Here is a 20,061-nt window from a genome sequence, read left to right as displayed (position 1 = left end):
GGGGTGAGAGCGCCAGCTGTCACGACAGTCTTGGCGACAGCCACTCCAGCGGGCGGCAGAAGTCGTCTCACGGAGAAAGGTACAAGTAAGACAAAGAACATGGTGTATATGGACATTATTAGCAGCAAGTGGGTACTGTCAGAGAGAATACGATAAGCAGGGTGGTTGGTGTGAACAGCAGACCAGGTACTGATGTGTGTCGAACAAGCAATGCAGACTTGAGCAGATTTTTCTAATCATCTTAATCCAAAGGTCCTTTTCCCTACAGACTATCTGCCGGTTAAGAGTGCAGGCTAGGTGTGGTCATAGATGTCTACATGATTCAAGTGTTTCTCTTTTTTTCTTTTTCTTTTTTTTGTGGAAAACAAGGAGAAGGAAATAAATAATCTGTTATCATCCTAAGCTCCATAACCTTGCTTAATCTCGGAAATATGGTATGATCTAGCTTAAAGATATTTTTTGGTGCATATGCGTCGGCAAAAGTCAGCACTGGCAAAGGGTCGCGAAGTTATGCCGAATCGAGAATTTGCTGGTCGCATGGAAGGTGTTGAATTATGCTGTCCCGGTGCCCTAGGCAAATATGCCCGGAACAAATAAACAAAACATAAAGCCTGACTGAGACACTGCAGCTATGCAATACAATTTTGGTTGCGGAACACTTCTTCCGTACAAATCGGATCCGGTTTTTCCCTGGTTTACTTGGATGCAGCTGCCTGGATTGTCCCTGATGACAAAAAAGCTAAACTCAAATACCTCGCTATATGTAACAAGCCCGCCATGCATCTGAACGTACTAGTCATGCAATCTAACTTCGATGATCCCAGTTCAATCACGGTCAAATATTGGGGATTTGGAGCAGTTGCTGAAAGAGGCAGCGATTTGCCACAACGCCCTTAATTCTCAGTCTGATGCTGAGGGCATCCGCTACTCACAACGAAATTCGAAAACATGAACTTGTTGCGTTCGTCGATTGGCCACTTGCTGGGTTTTACCCTCCAGCATACCAGCTGATTTTACGAGATGCAGGTAAATATATGCAATGCAGACCTGTTCCATACAAACCAGGGCCTATGGGAACATCTTGCAGATGCGTGATCAAGTTCTTGCGCGGGTCCCACGGGGGTCGTAAGTTAAACTTTGAAGCAAGGTTTTTGGTGACGACGACCCCCCGCTTTTATATATCGACAAGAACTGACTGGTTTTTACACTTCTCTAACTTTTCTTGGAACTGCGCTCAAGGTCAAATTTTGACAAGTCTTACAACATGTTCCCAACTTGGTCGATGCAAAGAGGGGACATTCTGCCATTCCGCCTGAAGATATGGTACCCGAGTTCGCAGTCGGGCAACCTGGCGGTCCTGCTGGCCTGCACCGTGGTAACGGCGTCGGTAAGCTTGAGCCAAGAAAATCGGTTCATTCACCATCCAGGCGGGAAGAATGAAATACTGACCTAGGAATAACGATGTTTTTTCTTTCTTTTCCTTTTTTGGGAAAAAAAGATGCAAGGCTATGACACCAGCATGATGGGGGGGATGAATATTATGCCTCAGTATCAGGAATATTTTCAACTCTCGGACGCGACTCGGTCGCTTATGATTGCGACTAACTACGTCGGTGGATGTTTGGCTGTAAGCCTCGCTCGACCTAAAGCTGCACCTTCTTGGAGCTGCGATTGACAATTATTCTAGTGCTTATGCTGGGGCTCATTGATTGACAATTATGGACGTCGAAACGGCCTCTTTTGGTCCTCTGTCCTCACGATCGTGGCCGCAGGGCTTCAAGGTGGCGCGGTCAACGTTGCAATGTTTTGCATCGCTCGCGTCATCATCGGATTCGGCACAACGGCTTCCGTCATTGCCGGATCGGCCTACCTCGCCGAGACGCTGCCATGGAACAAACGCGCATGGGGCTTGGGTCTCTTCGATGACTTTTTCTACGTCGGCGCCCTGGTCGCCTCTGGCGTCACATACTCGACCTACAAAATCGGAAGCACATGGGCATGGCGCCTTCCATCGCTCCTCCAGGGCACATGGGGTCTATTATGCATTGTCCTTTTCCCATTGATGGCGGAGAGCCCGCGTTGGCTGATCGATCAGGGTCGGCCACAAGAGGCTCTTCTTGTCCTCGCACGCATCGGCGCTGACGGCGACACTCGGAACGAGCTGGTGCGACTCCAGTATTGCCAGATAGTCGAGACGATCGGTTACGAACGTGACCCCATGAGCTACAAGGAGATGATGCGCAACCGTGGCGCCAGGGTTAGGTTGATCATCACGGCGACCTGTGCGCTGTTTTCGATGCTAACGGGGAATGTCATTGTCATGTATAACATTGGGGATATGATGACCAATGTGGGGGTCGGTGATAGAGAGACGCAGCTAATACTGGTAGGTGACATGTTGAACTTTGCTCGTTGAGCTCGGGGCTGACAAGACAGAATGTCGGCATTAACGCTGTTTCACTCGTGGTATCCATCGGCGGGAGCTTCTTCGTCGACAGATACGGGGTCAAATCCGCAACCCTAATCAGCACCGGCGGCGTGTCTCTTTCGCTTTTCCTCCTAGGCGCCCTGACGCGGTTTTATGGCAACAGTACCGACAGCGCTGGCGTTTGGGCCGCCGTCTTCGCCATTTTTCTATTCTCTGCATTTTATGCTTTCGGCTGGATTCCCATCTTGTTCCTGCTGCCGGCAGAGATGCTCTACTTCCGAATCCGAGCCCGGGGCATGGCCATGTTTAGTTTCGTCGTCTGCGCCACGGGCATCTGGGCCAACTTTGCGTTTCCCGCGGCCCTTGCCTCCATCGAATGGCGCTTGTGGATTATCAACGGCGGTTGGAACCTGGGCTTCCTAATCTTCGTATGGTGGTACTGGGTCGAGATTCGGGGCAAGACGCTCGAGGAGATCGACGCTCTTTTCGACGGCAAAAAGCATTTTGATGTGCCGAATATTCAGGATGTTCTCGATGGAACCTCGGACGATGGGTGGAAGAAGAGGACACTAAGATATTGGCGTGACTGACGAGCAAAACCTCTCCCTTCATTCAGGGAGAAGGTTCACTCGCGTAAAGTGTGATCGAGATTTGGGAAAAGACGATAAACATTTCCACACGTCGTTAAGGAGAATCTTGACTAAGGAGTGATTTTGAATCCCAGAGCACTTGCATAATCGGATAAAGGCCTTACGCTTAAACCCAGAATATTTTAACAGATAAATTTAATTCATTATTTTGAGGGAATGGTTATATCTCACCATTTCCATTCCGAAGCTACCGTTGTTACGGTTAGTACTATCTTGCAGCTACTCGCATCCGCAACTGCCGCCGTCCAAACCGCGGTCCAGGGGTAAAGTTACGTAATTATGCCCCGATGGAAACAGTCTGTTGCCATGGTGCCGTTATTCCCGATTTATAGGGGTAACATGTGGAGTGGATCGCAAGCACGAAATACTACGAGTGGAAGTAGCCCCGTTTCCACCCCAGATCCATAGCACCCCTTGGCATACAATACCACACAAAATTCTTGATTCAGGTAGGGAGAGCCGAGAGCGTTCCGCCGGTACTGTAATCACTACCAGTTGAATACACTAGATCTTTATAAAACTACGACGTATTTTAGACGGTACACCCAGCATTTCTCTTGCAAAGGGAAGGAAACTAGTAGGTTTAGTCTAGATTAAAAAAAAAACATACGCCATTCTCCAACATTATATGGTTATTCTACGAGTCGACAAGGTGCTCCCTGCATGCAGCATGCCGATGCCGCTTTGAACCACGGGCTAGGCATTCTCCACTGATCCTCGTATTGGATAATTTTTTATTGATTCAATCGGTGCCGCCGGTAGATTTGCCTCCTATTCCACAGCGTTGCATCGCTCTTGACTGGAAAGACAGGTTGGCTTTGGGGCCCTTTTAATTTTCATTCTTTAGCACATACCCACACAGACAGAAGGGACAAAAGAAAAAGAAAAGAAAAAACGTCCTCAGAGATGCGCAATTGGCAATACCTCGCGACATGGCTCGCGGCCGTTTTGCCGGCGTCGGCCCAGTGCTTCCTCAACAGCGACTGGGGGAACATAGCCGCAAACCAGCCCTTCGTCCTCGCTTGGAAAAACGACGGTGGATTTTGGGATGTCCTACTCAACTCCGACGTCAGGACGCAGGCGTCCCTCGTCGGTCCCATCGCTAGTACGCTCCGCTATGCTTGATGAAGTGAGACTATGAATATGTCCGAAGGAGGTTCTGACGCTGTTTTTTTCTTGGATTAGGAAACGTAACCCAGCCTGGCGTGGTCTGGCTTCCACCAGCCGACATCACCAATGGCGATCCCAACAAGCTCTTTGCCGTCCAACTTTGGGATCTGGCCCGCGGCACCACTTGTAGCTCACCAAGTTTTACATTCAAGACGAACAACGAACCAGCTGGAAAGGCAAGTATAGTCCATGGACAGTATTGTCCTGTTTTTATGGTAGCCGCAGACTCGAGAAACGATCGAGGACTAACTTTCTCCTGTCCAGCTTCCTACCGTACCGGTTATATCCACGAGCGTGTCCATGTCCAGTGGCGCAATATTAGCGACCGCTACGATAGCACCCGTCTTCACCACCGGCGTCGAGGCATCCTATTCCAGCACCATCCCCACCACCACAGCCACCACCGATTCCGACGCAACCAACTCCCAACCCAAAAGCAACACCATCGCCGTGATAATAGGGGTGGTATTCGGCATATTGATAGCCATCCTGATCGCACTGAGCATACTGCTGTGGAGGGCGAGGCGGAGACGACACATGGACAAACAATCAGCACTGCAGCAGCAGCAGCAGCAGCAGAGCGCAGCCAAGGCCGCGGCCATCGAGCGTGACGCTGCGACCCCGACACCATCGACACCCAACCAACACCCATCAGAGCTCGACAGCAGCTCGCTGCTGGCCGAGATGCACGTCGAGGAGATGCGGCACGAGATGGACGACTCCACCGTCACGGCGGCCGAGATGCCGACCCAGAACGTCCCGCCCGTCGAGCTGCCCGCCGAGGTGCCGTTGGGGTTGCTGGCGCCCAGGAGGCGGCAGTCGCTGGTTTCGGAAATGACGCCGACCGACTCGAGGCGGTCTTCGCCGCTCCTGGGGCCGGTGTCACCCATGACTTAGGGCTTTTTTTATTGAGGAATAGTTAAGTTGTTGCCAAGCGGTTAATTAAACTGAGATATACACATCGGGAATGTTATAGAAATAGTGGTGATAGAATCATCTTCTGTAACTGCTATTGAAAGCCAGTAACGGTTGAATAGCTACACTTAATTCATACAGATAATATGAAAGTTCCTCTGGAGAACAGCGTTCTTGGATCAAATACAACTCTCGTTAATGGAAAAAGAAGAAAAAAGAAACTAGAATAAGAAAGAAACATATTCATCTCCCTCAGTAATTCTAAGAGTTGGAAGATAACTGACAAGATGAGTCCCACGTCCACAAGCTAGTTATTACCTCCGTCAGACTTCCTTTGAGGTCCATTGCGGTAAATGTTGATCAGAAATCGTGATGGACTTCAAGATTTTAATTCGAAAAAACTGCTGATTGTTTAGTCTAACAAAATTTTATGTACCTGTCTACCGATTTATCACAGCAACCTCGGACTGTGTAAATAAAAAAAATCACCCAGAATATACAAATATGTCTCTTTGTCTCGGACACTGACGAAACCCCCAACGGAGAATTAACCTCCTCCGAATTTCCATCCCACACACGACCCTCTGCCATTCAGTAGGTGTAGCAGAGACGACCAGTAGTGTCCATGATCTCCCTAATAGTAATATTCTCGGCCAGACCCCACATGGGCAGGACGTCGTCGAGGCTAACCTCGCGGGTGCCCTCCTCGCCGAAGTGTATCTGCTCCCCATAGTACTCGGTCAGGCGCGAGGTGTTTTGCTGCTGCCACAACCACCAGAGGCGGTCGATCTGAGGGTGGTGCAGGAAGAAGAGGGGCTCTGTGGGTTTGTTTTTCCGATGTTAGCATTACCTTGAACCATTGAAAAGATAAAAGTGATATCAAAGCTGGTGTTGCTGGGAACGAAATCCAAGAAAATAGACGAACCGTTTGGAGATGTAGTCGGGTTCATCTCGCCGCCGAGCGACGCGTGAATGGTGCCGTGCGGTCCGCCCTCGAGCAAGTACCTGTACTCAGACCAGTTACCCGTCGTCTGCATTTCGTCGATGTACTCGGGCGAGATGACCTTGGACATGGCCGCGAAGGCGTCCGGTTCAGAGACCTCGGGCATGCCTCGGTAAAGGCAGTGGCCGCCACCCAGCATGGTCGTCGGGTTGATCTGGAGCCACTCGGGGCGCAGCTGGGCAAAGGGGCCCGAGTCGACGCACTTGAGAACCCCGCCGTTGGCCGAAGTCTCGGTCCGGTTGGTGCTGCCGTCACCTCCGAAGCCGAGGTCCGAAGACATGACGGGGGACTTTAGCAGGGCGGTGTTGTCGAGGGTCCAGTCCCAGTATCTTTTGTAGATATGTTTGGTTAAACTCGGGTCTGGTGGGCTGCAAACTAGGGTTAAGGGTTTGCACTTACGGGCCGGGTCCGGTGTAGCCACATTCATCACGAAGGGTCTTCAAGTAGACGTAAGAAAAGTATCTGTGCCAGGGCAGGAAGCTGGGGCCGCCATGGACTGGAGCATTCGCCGTTAGCAGGTGCTTATACATGACAGAATCTAAAGTTGCGAGGCTGGACTGACTCCATTTGTTAAGATGGTAGTGCACATTGCCGAAATCATCGTAGAGAGTCGAGTTGAGTCCAATCTTGGAGGGCTTCGTCTTGAGGCTCAGAACAGCATCAAGGTAAGCCTTCTGGTCACCGGCGTCCATCTGGCGCCACTCAACTTTCTTTTCGGGGTTCGTGCATGCCTGGCGAGGCTGATTGGCGGGAAGGGCAGCGACTGAGGCGATGGCGCCGACGGCCGCAAACATGGAGGCAAACTTCATGACGAAAGAGGTGTAACGAACGATCGTGGTTGAGTTGAATGTTTGAATTAAGCAAGCGTGTAACTGTGAGCTGTAATGAATGTGTTTAATAGAGCGAATGTGTTGATTAGAGGTGTTTTTGAAGTGATTGTTGTGGTTGTAGGGACACCTAACACCTTTCTTATACACTTAGACCGTCTCCTGAGATATCGTCTTGTGGTATTGGCATTATGAATCCAGGGGCTTACACGAACCAAGATCTGCACACTTGCCATCCCAGAAGCTCTCCTATACAGTACGAGGGTATTCGCAAGTGGTGGACTGCGTGTGTAATATGGGAGTTATTTTTAGAACCACGCTATTTTTCATGGTGGCATCTACCGTGGGAAAACTCAACAAAACTGGACGGTTCGTGTGCCAAGGCAACCAAGTGATTGGTTTGTTAAGCCCCAGATGGAGCATTTCTCCATTTTCGCAGATCTCCCACCCTAAGATCTCGTATCCTCTCCTCCGGAATTTGTTTAAAAAAAGATTCAAGCACTAGCAAATACCACTGCAAATTTAAAAAAAAATGCAAACCCTATTGATGTCATGGGTTCGGTTGAAAGAGTTCAAATCAATTAAGCCTATCGATCGGGCAAATCATTGATTCCCCTCTAGGATTGTAGGAGCTGATGTGCCGACACAGCTCCAGCTGGAACAAATTACGCATAAAGGATGCCGGGATCGTAGCTCCACAGGTCGAACGCAGGGGGAAAACACGAAGTCTGTCATCGGCTCCAGATTGCCTTTTAGGTAAAAACAGCCGCGTACTAAGTCTCAGTATCGGTGCCAGATTTTTGCCGCGAGAACAAATGAGAAGCGTCTAAAGTGCAGTACAACCAAACATGACCGCGGAAATGCGGTAGTGTGTTTTTGCCCCCACCAGTCCTTTTTTTTTTTCGACCCTCGAAATCCATCTCCTGAAAAGTTGCTTTTCAATCACCGCATATTCGGCATTTACGAGCCTTCAATCCGGCAGTCGAACTTCCGTCTTGCGGGGAGGTTCCGCCTTGCGAATATGGTAAAGCACAAGATTGCAAACGATATCGGGCATAAGAGTCAGGGGCCGGCAGAAATGCGGCCAGAAGCACAAAACTACCATGCACCTGTTTTCGAAACGTATTAGCCAAGTGACCGGAGCTTCTACTAGCGCCCTCCGAAACCAAGTCGGGCTTGGCTGAGAATGTCGTACAATAGTGGCAGTGCTGCTCCGCCGTGTTTAGTCTCCCAAAAGATTGCTAGGGTTCTGCCCATGACCAGCAGCCCCAGACAAGCTTGTTGAGGAGCAGATGAAGTTCCCGGTAAAGCGCCTCGCGACACGGGATAACCGGTGTCCTTGTCTATTTGGCAGGCGGCACTCTGGGAATCGTCACGCTGACACAAGGCCAATCGCGAAGCGGTAACGACTTGTACGGCTCGTCTGGGTGACTCGGTGAACGTCTTTGGCTCGAGGTCGTCGCAACCTTTCAACCTGGCCACGAGGCCGCCCATGTCTGGACTGACAGCCATGTAACTCGCCCGAGCAGTACCGAGCGGGTTCGCCCGCCGGACATTTGCGTCCGTTGACCCCTATGCCGCCCGCTGTTTTGTCCTGGGCGAGCCACGACAGTATTTCCAGGTCATTGTTCAACCAAACTACGCGGCTGCAGGCGTAGTCAGCTTTGCCATCGCCGTTGATGTCGACAAACTCATCATCCTCGGGCCTATGGCCGATGTCTGAGGCATCGGCGCCAGGCATGACGCGCCGCCGCGTCAAAAGCGTCTCCGGATGGAAAATATGACAGAAGATTGTTGTGCGTCCACTCGTGTGTAGGGAAAAGAATATGCTCTTTTTCGGTCTCGGTCAATGTCTGCGAGGCCCATCTAGGTTTATGCTAGTGTCTGCAGTTCCGCGGTTGCACCACAGCTGGTGTGATCTCGTCCAGACCACGAGACTTCCCTCACCAACGGGGACTGCTTTCGGGAAACTGATGAAAAGCCAGATCGACCCGAAGTGGTCTGCCCATTCTCGCCAGGATCCAGACTAAATGTCACAGCCGCTACAACAGGCAACAGCAAACGCACGAATCTGGCGAAGCCGTTCGACGCATTGCTAATGAGATGTCTCTGATGCCAGCGACCACGTGCCTAGTTGTCGACGGTTACCCGCACAGGCCGTGGCATCTTGACGCTCTTCACGCTCAGTCTTTGGCTCACATGTCGTTGACGAGTCCCGTCTTCAACAGTTGGTGGTCTTGACGAGCTGGATCGATCGCTGGAGACTCAGCATAGACTTTGCGCACATATCGGAGCTTCGGAATCTTTCTCCTCAATCTTATCTCGTCATCGATCTCCCTCTTCCTATCCAGCGTGCCGGCCTCAGGCTTACTGCTTCCCGTGTGCTTGGCTTGCAGATCCCCGAGGACGCGCCCGGAGTGGGGACTCGATGTATGAACATTCTACCTGTGACTATTGTAAGGGAAACAAACTTGCCCAAAGTTAGCCCCTCTTGATAGATCACGCCCCATATGTTAGTAATGCAGTCTGCAATTCACAACAATGCAGCTGCAGTATGCCAGAAGAATACGCAGATTCGTCTTGTCTGCCTATCCCTGGCCAACAATAACTCCACAAGATGCCGAGCTGTTCTACCACAGAACCTAGATACTATTAATAACTGTAAGCCATGAATGACACAATTCCCTGCACCACGTATTCCAACGTCACAATTGTGGCTGACAGAGACATCACACTGAACTTTTCGGCAATGGTAGACTCTATGTTTTGGGGCGTTATGAGGCCAATGAGCGCAAAGGCTGATACAGGGGCCTACTGTCCGTCCATTCTATCCTGCTTCAAAGACGACTTAACACATGCTTCTGACCTTCACACACAATAATAACTGCCCTCAACAGCACAGACGTGACTAATGCAACAGTAGCAAAGATGGATTGAGCATTTCGGGGCGCAAGATTATAGCTCATGTTTACGAATCGTTGACCCCAGCGTTGTTATACGACCCAAGCTCTTCGGCCTATGTGTCAGCATAGGTTGCCGTACTGCCAATAGTCAAAACACTAATATATCGCGTGGAGTAGTGCATTTGGCTTGAGTAAGTTGTTTTCGAGCATAATTCTTGTTGATGATGTTGAGATTCATCACCGTGAATAGACTAACAAATGTTCAAGATTTTCAGAAAGATGACTTTCATAGAGAAGGTAGTGAGGCATTCAGCATTCGGCTTACTTGATAGGGAGGCCGTGATGGAACTTACATATACTCGCAATTTCATCGTCACACTTTAAATCGGAAGCACTGAAAGCATCTAAAACCCGGGCAGCTATGGTATTTTGCAATCGGGCTTGAAGAGGCTATTGAGCGGGTTTTGTTGTCGATCGTACGATGGCTGGACCGGCGGCGTGGTGGGTTGGTTTACGATATAGTGGGAACAGGCCACCTGTATATCGAAGGAATTCAACAAGAGAAAGGACGATTCGAATTTCGTTAATATTATTCTACTTTTCTCAGTTGACCCTTTTCACCAGGTAACCTGAGTATATATACTATTCAATACAGTCCTTCTCGACTGCTTCACCTCGTCAGTCCCTTGGCCGCATAAAACTCGTCGACCCACTCGGCCATCTGGGCCGTCTGATCGTCAGCAATCTTCTTGGCTCCCTCGTTGGCCTCCCAGTTTGGCCCGTACAGGTCGGAACAGTGCGTGCCGCCGGCCAGGACGCGCACCTGGGTGCCGTTGTTGGCGTCGGCGCTGCTCTGCATCGGACCGCCGGGACGCACCGACGAGCTGACCGTGACCTCGCGCCACGGGTCGTACTGCCCGTTGGCGTACATGAGGCGTGGGATGTCGAGTTCGGACCACCCGCCCGTCCACGCGTTCAGTTCCGTCTCGGTCTTGCCCTGGGCGAAGCCGTACGCGCCGCCGGGGAACCAGAGCTCGCACTGGTCGGTCCAGTACTTGTTGTTGACGAAGCGGGAGACGATCGAGGGGCGGCCCGCAGGGGCGCCGTTTTGCCACCAGCCGAAACTGTTTTGTTTTGACCAAGTTCGTTTGGTTAGTTTGGGGCTCGCTTGCAGATGATGGAAGTGAACCATCTTATCATATTGCAAATCAGGGAGGGGGATGAAAACTCACGGCTCGTTGCACAACATCCAGTTCCACTGGCGGTTGACGGTGTTGTTGTAGCTCAGATCGCTGTACTGCGGGTTGGACGCGTTCTGGTTCTGGAAGCAGCCAGTGTTGTACTCGCCCTGCCACTCCGGGTAGCCATAGCTCTCGCACTGGCCGGGAAGCAAGAACTCGGTGAACCACTTGGCGTAGCCCTCTATGGCCTTGACAAAGCCCACTCCCTCCTCGCCCGGAACGGCAGCGGTCGAGTTCGGGGGCACGCCCTCGACGTAGTCGCAGAAGCGGTGGAACTGGTTGTAGCCAACGCCGCCGAGGGCGGTGTTGGCCGAGTAGAACTGGGTCGACTGCCAAAGCCAAGGGCCGTTCTCGATGGCCTGGCCAAAGTCGGCGTCGCTCAGGCTGTCGAGCATGAACTTGGCCTTGAGCTTTTGAACGTCGGACCGGCTGCCGTTCTTGAAGAGGCCGTCCATGTAGTCGATGGCTGCCGACACGTCGCGGCTGCAGTTGCGCGGCATGGCCTCCTGGACGGGTGTGAACATAGTCCACATGTCGCGCACGGCCTCGACGACACCCGAGGAGCCGTGGATCGCCCAGAAGGTGCCGGGCGCCTTGGATGCAATCCACCCGGCCAGGGCGCCGGAGTAAGAGCCACCGGTGTAGATCCACGGCACGCGGTCGGGGCTAGTGGCGCCCTCGGCGTCGTCGAAGGGTGCCTTGAAGTTGTTGACAAAGTAGATCATGTCGTGAATGGAGTTGTTGAGCGTGAGGTACTGGAGGTTCTCGCTCGTCAGCTCCTTGTAGGGCGTGCTCTCGCCCCAGTAGCGGTGCTCAATCACGATGACGGCGGCTCCTATCTTCTCGGCCATGAGCCCGGAGAGACGACGCTTCGTGGTGTATGTGACGCTGAGAAGTATCAATATTAGTAGTTCTCAGGTAGGATGTCTTCCATAACTCAACATTGATGGTAAAAGGATGCAGGCAGCTGGCAGGAGAAGATTCTTACTTGAAGCCAGTGGCAGACTGCTCCCCAGGGTTGGTGATGATGATTGGTGAGCCTGTTCCGTTCCAGTACTGGGTGCCGTACCAGTACCGCTGCTTGAAGGTGCCAAGCTGGGGGTTGGCGTGGTCGATGAGCTGGTCGAACTCGCCCCAGCCGTTGACCGGGCCCTCTGCACGGCGGGCTACAGACGAAAGTGTCTCATTCTCTTCGACGGGACCAACCTCCATGCCACTGCGGTGGAACGATACGGCGGACACAGTGGTGGCGAGCAACAGCGCCGGCAGCGCCGTCGCCAACTTGCCGGGTGAGAGCTTCATGGCGACTGAGGAGGTAGGTGTGAATAAACACACACACGCACACGCAAAGACACGGCCGCAACGTCACCTCCCGAGATTCGAGAAGTAATGGGCATGACAGAAGAAGCGAAACACAAGTGCGCAGCGGCAGAGTCCCTGTACATGCATTTATAGTTCCCGATGATAGGCGTGCGCTCGGTTAATTAGGTAGTTAATCATCCATCTGCCAATACTAACGAGTACGCGGGAGCCGGGCGGGAGTCGATCTTGGCTAGACTTGGCAGCAGGACGGATTCTGTCCGGGGCAGCGTGGCAACCAATGTAACATTGGCTAGAACCAAAAGGGCAGGTCGACCAACTAAAACGGCAGGTCGGCCAACTGACCTCCCCACAGGTGCCCCAACCCCTACGCGTTCGCAACACTAGGGGCGCGATAACGGAACAATACAATCGAAATTGCCAATTCCAAGTAAGCTTTTGTGATGCCACCTCTGATTATGCCCTGACACATTGACCATTGGATTTTTCGGTGGCTAATCGGCCCGGAAGTCGTGTTTGGGCTATACCGCTTGTGGGGCAATACCGTCGCGCTGGCGCGTTTATCGCGGCGTCTCCGATGCACCCCGCGAGCCGAGGACAGAGCCAAAGCTGGATACGACACCGCCGGCGGTTGAACCTATCAGAGAAAAAGGTATCGACGGATCAAACATTTTGTTTCGGGTGGACACTAGTTTGGCCTTTCTCCACACACCCATCTCAAAGGCACCAAAGGCAATTGTCAAACAAAATAGAAATTTGGCCATTGGATAAAGCTCGGCAGACAACTTGCATAGGCGATGCGCCGATCAATTGACAAGAAACTGGTTGCTGGGGAATTCTCCGGATCAAAATGCATGATTGGGAGAGAAGCATCATTCCACCGTTAAATTAAGTTTAAAAATATTGATAGCAGTCACGTTGGAGGCTCTGGAGAGTCGGGCGAGAATCCATTAGCATGTCTCGTTGCTTACTCGTCGTAGTCACACGCTGAATAAGGTTATCGGATGCAGAGTCGAATTATGTGCCTTTTTGAGAGCCATCTCCGGAGCCCTGTGCACCCCTTGATGTGAGCAAGGGTCCAGAAACCTTAAACCCTAGAGTCATAAATTTCGGGATGGCCCAAACCTTGAGATGTCGACTATATAGAGATGGGAGAGTGCCCGACTGCTGTAAATCATCGGGGTAGGAGAAGTGTCAGTGTAGATATTCAATACGGCAACATCATTAGCTATGTATTCCATAAGCTTTATTAATTGCTATGCTCACACTCGGCAAGAATAACTGCTGACGAACAACATATAGCATATCGTCTCTTGGGTCAAGCCGTAGCAGAAAACCCAAACTAGTATCCTTTCCAGTATCCTCGCGCAAGTTTTACTTCATGCTCATCGTGTGCTCTATCTTGAAAATAGCCACATTCAACTCCCCGTAACCGCGACCGACGTCCCCGGAACGCCAAAGGTGCCCGGACAAGGCCCACCGCCAGCCAGGATGGACGTGTCCCCGTCGTTGACGCGGTACTGCCAGAAGCGGCCCTCTCCAGCATCGTTGCCGGAGCCGCCAATGTCGCAGTCGTCGTAGCCCTGGCGCAGCATGTCGCGGACACGCTCGCCCGTGATGGAGCAGCCGGAGCAGGGGCTCACGCTCGCGCAGATCAGGCTGCCGCCCTCGTTGCGGCCAAAGCCGATGCCGTCGTCGTCCTCCCACTCGCCGTCGGGGATGAGGTCAATGAAGGCGTCGTATGCGTCGCGCGGCGCGCTGAAGAGCTGCGTCTGGTCGCACTGGACGTCGAATTGGGCGGCGCCGAGGCCGAGGAGGATGGCCAGCGGGGCGAGGATCTGGTGGTTTGGAGGTAACCTTTTAGCTTGAACATCTTGGCTGAGTTTAGTTGAGATGGGTATGACCGTCTGAGCTTACCTTGTATTGCATAGTTGGGTTTTTTGTCGTTGATGTTTTGTTTCGAGGGCTAGTTTGGAGCGCGTTGATAGCTCTGAAAATATGCAGATAGACTCAAGGTAAACGAGTCTCTTTATATACAGCTCAACAGCCGCACACTTCGGAATCTCGGGTTCAACACTGTATTGCTTCAGCCTGATCTGTAACCATTGGTTGGAACAAAGACGTCATAGATGGCCATTGGTTGTCTGCTTGGATTTTCTTGGCAAATCCTTCTGCCCATTTATTATCTCGGCGATGCTCGCAATGGCAGGGCTGAACAGGCCCCACGAACGAGCTTTTACATCATATCAAGTACGACGCAGCACTTGGCGTAATACCGACTCCTCGGCGTAAGCCAACCCCTCTGAAGGATTTCCAAGACGATGATCCCGAATATACTGCCAACATTCCAAGTATTCCGGATGATATCCAAGGCGGCCGTCAGATGTTATTGTCTCAGTTGCTGTGTTGGTTGGAAATGTCGGTGTTCAAAGCGGCTTGCCGGGATGTCGAGGAGGCGTCACCTCAGCATCAGGAAAAGCCAAGGTCGGAGAGAATCCCTGGTTCCAGGATTGTCCTGTTATATGTTTTCCTGCAGTCTCATTTTTTTCCATCCTCCACCCTCGCCACGGACTCGTCGTGCTCCTTCCTCGCTTCTCTATCATAACGAAAGACTCCGGCAGTGGTTCTATACAACTCTAACGCGACCGGAAACACCAGAACGACCAGACAGATGATGAGCGGGAAGTGCAGCTCTCTTGTAGCGTTTTGGATCTGTGCATTTGTGACGTAATCAACCCAAGCCTAGGACACTAGTATGTTAGTCATGATTGATGTGCTCATCTGGGACCGGGGGTGAATTAGAGGGGAAAGACACGTCCCGTAGTGCATGACAATACAATCTGCAGCCCAAACCACTAAACTTCACTTCCTTTCGGCACCAACTCGGAATATAGGACGCGAAAGACAGAGTTTGCAATCACGCCGGACAGACTGTATATGCCGTTTTGGAAAAAGAAGTCCCACTGATGCTGTTACAGAGTCAGTAACTGCGGCCTGATGATTCATGGCTAGAATCGCACATCAAGATTGAAATAGGGAAGAAGCACTCGCCTCGAAGCCAAAGTCAACTGAGATAGACACACCAATGCACCCCCATATGGGGATAATCAAAATCGTGGCGTAGCCCACAATAAGCCATCTTTGCAGACTCAGAAGCGGCCACCAGGTCTGCAGGTAGTAGATTTCAAGATTCAGGATGCCCCCAAAGACGGTAGAGCCCGACGAGTAAAGCGAATACTCGAGGGTGTCGGGTTTGAACTCGACAAAGTACAGCTGCGAGGTGATAGAAGACACCGCAAAGTCGGTGTCGACGTAGATTGTGTAGGACAGCAACAGGCAAGCCATGTTATTCCGCCTGAGCAGATCATATAATGGCGTGAACACCTCGATGTGCCACGACCTCCATACCCTGTCTCGCTTAGACGGGACCGTAGGTAGACCAAAGTAAAAATTGGTGGACGCAGCGATGGTGAAAAAGCCCACGGCCGTGGTGAGTGGCAGCCCGGAGGATTGGCCGTCAGCGCCGGGTAGCTCGGCCGACAGGATGATGCCTATAACTAGCGTCAAGATGCCGCCGACCGATGTACCAACACCGCCCCATATGGACATGAGAAAGCCGTAGGTGCGGGACCTGAATGGCTTTTTTTGGTTTTGTGGGATCGGAAAGTTGGGATTTTGCTAGTTTCGGCTTGCTTGGTGTCAGACCCAGTCGGAGAGGAACGTTCAGCTGAACTGCTGTGCACGTGAACTTATACCTGGCCGTCCTCGCGAGATTTGGGCTCTTGCACCTCACGCATGGCGTGAGGAATGAACATCCTGTACACTACTGTAGTTATGTAGGTGATCACTGCGTAAACGACGTATAATGCCATCAGGCTATTGAAAGCCTCCAAGGTGGGTTCCCGCAGCCAGTATGCTGGAACATAGAGCAATCCGTAAATGACCACGAGCATGGCCGCCAAGAAACTCTTGCTCGCTGTTTTGGTAGCATGGAATTCGAGACATGAGTGTTAGCAACAAAGGTACTAAAGAAAAATACGCAAGCGCGCGGCAAGATACGTACGCCAGTAGTCAGCATAGGCAGAGATAGAGACTGACACTGCTCCACCAAGGCGGAACCCCAGAGCATTGAGATACAAAATGGCCGAATTGACGTCAGATTTCTGGTTGCCAAACGGCACCAGACATTACTGCACGCAAGGGAGCCCATTTGCATCGGTGCCGATGAGAAACCCGGTATATTGGATCTGGTAGGTGACGTATGTGCCGAACACGGCAAAGGGAATCCCGATCATGAAAAGGCCAAAAACGCACGTGTTGAGAGTGAGGTCGCGCTTCCACGTGGATTCCAGAGCGGAAATCATGGTGTGGCTCTTTTTGAGAATTGCTAATGTCTGTTGGGTCTGGTATTGCAAGATTGATCTAATAGTCCTTGAAGCCGAGCGCACTGTGTATGCTTGGCTCAATAGTTCGCGGCCCTGAGGGCTTGGCAAAAGTTGTGTTACCTTTCGTCGTATAATCTATTGATCCATAATCGACGTGAGAGAATATAAGCTAATTCAGAATACATGGTGCTTGCCTCATTTGGTTTGGTACGCCATAATATTGCACTGCTTACAAAACACTGACACCCTTGCCAAAGGTCCTTCCGCTCCGCTGAAAGATAAATCTTCTCAACATTGTGATATCCGTTTTTCATCAATCTCCTGAGGTTATGAGTTGGAAATGATCATGTCAATAATGGTCGCAGAGAAAACTGCAGAGCAGCCTGAGGTGATAGGATCTATTATTTCGCGATGCAAGCAAACCAGCGGCTGTTAGTGGCTGCATTGCGCCCAGCCACAATACATGCGATATGAGATCAAAGAAATGCCGGTAAAATCCTGAGTCTCTGACTGTGGTCCGCCTCCTCTTACGGGCTGCATGCCAGGGTCTTGCTGCAGGGTGGTTTACAATAATACTATTACTACGTGGTGGGGGATTGTGAAGACAAAGTGGAGACCTAAGCATCCAGACTATAACTGCTTGCATCTATAGCCTTCCGCTTTGTTGTCGGAGGGGACACGGAGAATGCCTACGGACATGCAAGCATAGTCCTTTTAATGAAGCGCATGTAGCTATTGGTCAATGGAACATGCGCTGCCTCCAGTAGTATAGTTAGCACTCATCGCAACTTAAAATGATGTTCACTTCTAGTTAGGTTGCATTATTCCGCACCGTGATGATACCCAGTTTACGCTAGCCCAAGCAGCAGACTAACATATCTTATAGAATATGCCACAGGATACGTCTCGGCACTGGGTTAAAGCCATGCAGTATATGGTTTTCAAGTTTGTTGACTTTCTTCCCATCCTATCCCCATCAACATTCCTTGTGCAAAGGAATAACCTAATTCCTCGAAGCTTCTTGAAGTTGATCCCTTGCTTCCTGAGACTTTGGCCCACTTATTCCATCTAGTTAACTTTCAGAGAAACACTGCCGTTTTCTTTATCGAAAGCTACTTCCCGAGTCTTTGCACTAGGTTTGGCTTTGTGCCAACCATCGAAACTAGGTGAGTCATGAGATATTTCCCTGGATTATCTGCAGATTTCTTTCCCTCTATCAGATCCGGCCAGTGAGGCTTTGATGGATGGAGAGGCTATCGTAAAGCAGGTCATTTCATGTTTTGTGCATAGTCTCCAATGGCTGTAATTTTGGTGGGAAGGATGAATGAAGAGTAAAATGCTATTATAATGTACACGAGAGCTGAACTTCTTTGCTCCAAAAATCCCTCCTAGTCTAGTTGTTAGCGGGGTGGGTGTCAACTGCCAGATTGAGGTTAAACTCTACCAGAAATAATACTGTATGTCCCTTGCACTTTTGAATACGCATTAAGTACCTATATAATTAGCACAGGGCGGAATTAATGTGCCCCTGAGCGGTTTCTATTTTAAGATGATCCGGAGTTGCTGTTCCTCGCATGTTCGTGCATGACATGCGGGTATAGGGTTGGCCACTACAGCATAGGAGCGAAGCGCAGGATCCCAGTTGCCAGTACTGCGCCACAGTTGCCACCACCATCTAGTCTACTCCATCCAATTTCGCATTTTCTTGAAGTCCAGGGCGGTTTCTTTCCCCAGCAAAGTTCTTGCCGCTCACCGTCCTGGCTAACGTAAAAGCAAAGTATCTGGAACCACCTAAATGGTAGCACTAGACAAGGGAGCGGGAGCGCAGAGCTACAAGTGCAAAACGCTGTTTACTTACATCTCGCATTTTTGTCTTTGATCAAATTGCATGGCAATAAGAGTTGACTTTTTGGTTTCTCGTTTGGCTTCAGTCGGCCCACCTAGGTTGGATCGCCGCGGCTACTCTAGCTACTGGCCATGTGGAGCAGGGTTTTTGCTGACATTGGCTTTTCAGCAATCCCAGACATAGCTAAGCCTGGGGGAAAGACAACGCAATGAGGCAGATTTGAAGTAGAGCAGCATTTGAAATTCGAGATGTCTGCTGCCCGAACCGATCTCCCAGTATCTAGATGTCCAGGATGGCCGCACTGCCGTATCAGCCATGGTATGCGGTGGGCAATGATGCAGTCTGATGCCAACGGAGAGGAAGCAGCAGTAATCCTACATTAATTGCTTCCAGAATCTCAGCCATCACCGTCAGCCTAGATAAAACCTGGGTTTGCTGCATGCGACTGGAGTTAGAAGAATTGAGGTAGATGTCATTGAGTCTTTTTTTCTTTTTCTTTTCTTTCTTTTTTTTCGAAATGAGTAGCAAGCAAGCAGCGTATCTTCTTACTCCAACATTTGTACGGTGGCACATGGTTGAAACCGAAGAAAGAGGTGCTGATACTAGCACAAATGTGAACATATCCTGCACGCAACGGCGGTTTAGTCGTCTGACAATTTCCTTACGAATAACAGTAGATTGGGAAGTCATAATACATAGTCACATATACCCAAAGCTGCTATATGCCTAGAGTATAGTAGTCGGTGTTGGCAACAGATAGCCTTTGCAATTATATGCTTCGTCCCCAGAGAATTTAAAATAAGAGGAAGTCTGAAATAACCGATGCGTATTGTGGAGGTACCGCTGGTTTTTATATCTACTTTGCCGTAAGTCTCTTTATCCCACCCTCCGTCCAAGCGTATCGCTTATCACCTCGCCTTGGTGATTATACAATCTTTTGTGCACTTGTAGAGTAAGTCCTGGCGCGATAGCTCCTTCGTCCAGCCTCCAGTCGCAGCTCGGAAAAATTTCAACTTGTACTGTTGAACCTTCGTATGATAGCGAAACCATCTGGGCCGTTTTGCTTAGACTAACTTTCTTTCGAGAATCTTCGGAGGTTTGTGTTGGGTAGCGCTCGGGATGGAAATACTCTGCGAGGCATGCACGTCTAGGTTGATTATAACTGAGTTGAGGTTGGTATCCGCCGGGATATTCGACCACTCCAGCAGTAGCTCCACTCGAGAGAAACGAGAGGGCAAGAACTTTAGACAACTGCATAATGCCAACAAGTGAGGATGGGATATATGATAAAAATGATTTCTTTTGTACCCGCCCGTCAATTAAAGAGGCAAGTCCGAACTTGAGAGTCAAGCTGATATCAATTCGGAAAGGGT

At 50.7% G+C, this 20,061-nt stretch overlaps 7 protein-coding genes across 7 annotated transcripts; 2 read left to right on the top strand and 5 right to left on the bottom strand.

Annotated features, from left to right (window-relative positions):
- Positions 1 to 1,264: 1,264 nt before the first annotated feature.
- On the top strand, positions 1,265 to 3,209 carry PgNI_05429 (uncharacterized protein; the record flags this gene model as incomplete). The annotated part of the gene is made up of 2 exons (XM_031125460.1): positions 1,265 to 1,387; positions 1,454 to 3,209. 2 exons carry the CDS (start codon positions 1,265 to 1,267, stop codon positions 1,457 to 1,459), a joined length of 129 nt encoding a protein of 42 aa, XP_030982081.1. The 3' UTR covers positions 1,460 to 3,209.
- Positions 3,210 to 3,984: 775 nt separating this feature from the next.
- On the top strand, positions 3,985 to 5,145 carry PgNI_05428 (uncharacterized protein; the record flags this gene model as incomplete). The annotated part of the gene is made up of 3 exons (XM_031125459.1): positions 3,985 to 4,183; positions 4,264 to 4,433; positions 4,513 to 5,145. The coding sequence occupies 3 exons, from the start codon at positions 3,985 to 3,987 to the stop codon at positions 5,143 to 5,145; spliced, it is 1,002 nt and encodes a 333-aa protein (XP_030982080.1).
- Positions 5,146 to 5,578: 433 nt separating this feature from the next.
- On the bottom strand, positions 5,579 to 7,202 carry PgNI_05427 (uncharacterized protein). Its single transcript, XM_031125458.1, has 4 exons — positions 6,729 to 7,202; positions 6,566 to 6,662; positions 6,089 to 6,495; positions 5,579 to 5,981 (listed from the first exon to the last, which is right to left on the bottom strand). The coding sequence occupies exons 1-4, from the start codon at positions 6,973 to 6,975 to the stop codon at positions 5,755 to 5,757; spliced, it is 978 nt and encodes a 325-aa protein (XP_030982083.1). The 5' UTR covers positions 6,976 to 7,202; the 3' UTR covers positions 5,579 to 5,754.
- A 940-nt stretch (positions 7,203 to 8,142) lies between these two features.
- Positions 8,143 to 8,734, bottom strand: PgNI_05426 (uncharacterized protein; the record flags this gene model as incomplete). Its single annotated transcript, XM_031125457.1, is given in 2 exon segments — positions 8,143 to 8,489; positions 8,500 to 8,734. The coding sequence occupies 2 exon segments, from the start codon at positions 8,732 to 8,734 to the stop codon at positions 8,143 to 8,145; spliced, it is 582 nt and encodes a 193-aa protein (XP_030982082.1).
- A 1,734-nt stretch (positions 8,735 to 10,468) lies between these two features.
- PgNI_05425 (uncharacterized protein) lies at positions 10,469 to 12,603 on the bottom strand. Its single transcript, XM_031125456.1, has 3 exons — positions 12,126 to 12,603; positions 11,129 to 12,025; positions 10,469 to 11,020 (listed from the first exon to the last, which is right to left on the bottom strand). The coding sequence occupies exons 1-3, from the start codon at positions 12,437 to 12,439 to the stop codon at positions 10,567 to 10,569; spliced, it is 1,665 nt and encodes a 554-aa protein (XP_030982085.1). The 5' UTR covers positions 12,440 to 12,603; the 3' UTR covers positions 10,469 to 10,566.
- Positions 12,604 to 13,875: 1,272 nt separating this feature from the next.
- On the bottom strand, positions 13,876 to 14,386 carry PgNI_05424 (uncharacterized protein; the record flags this gene model as incomplete). Its single annotated transcript, XM_031125455.1, has 2 exons — positions 13,876 to 14,295; positions 14,375 to 14,386. 2 exons carry the CDS (start codon positions 14,384 to 14,386, stop codon positions 13,876 to 13,878), a joined length of 432 nt encoding a protein of 143 aa, XP_030982084.1.
- A 1,092-nt stretch (positions 14,387 to 15,478) lies between these two features.
- PgNI_05423 (uncharacterized protein) lies at positions 15,479 to 16,821 on the bottom strand (the record flags this gene model as incomplete). Its single annotated transcript, XM_031125454.1, has 4 exons — positions 15,479 to 16,096; positions 16,213 to 16,433; positions 16,521 to 16,620; positions 16,717 to 16,821. The coding sequence occupies 4 exons, from the start codon at positions 16,819 to 16,821 to the stop codon at positions 15,479 to 15,481; spliced, it is 1,044 nt and encodes a 347-aa protein (XP_030982087.1).
- Positions 16,822 to 20,061: the final 3,240 nt, after the last annotated feature.

Source organism: Pyricularia grisea, chromosome I (assembly GCF_004355905.1).
Source record: "Pyricularia grisea strain NI907 chromosome I, whole genome shotgun sequence".
Classification (NCBI taxonomy): Eukaryota; Fungi; Ascomycota; class Sordariomycetes; order Magnaporthales; family Pyriculariaceae; genus Pyricularia; species Pyricularia grisea.
Note: the sequence above shows the minus strand (reverse complement) of the source record. Positions and strands in the feature narration are given on the sequence as shown.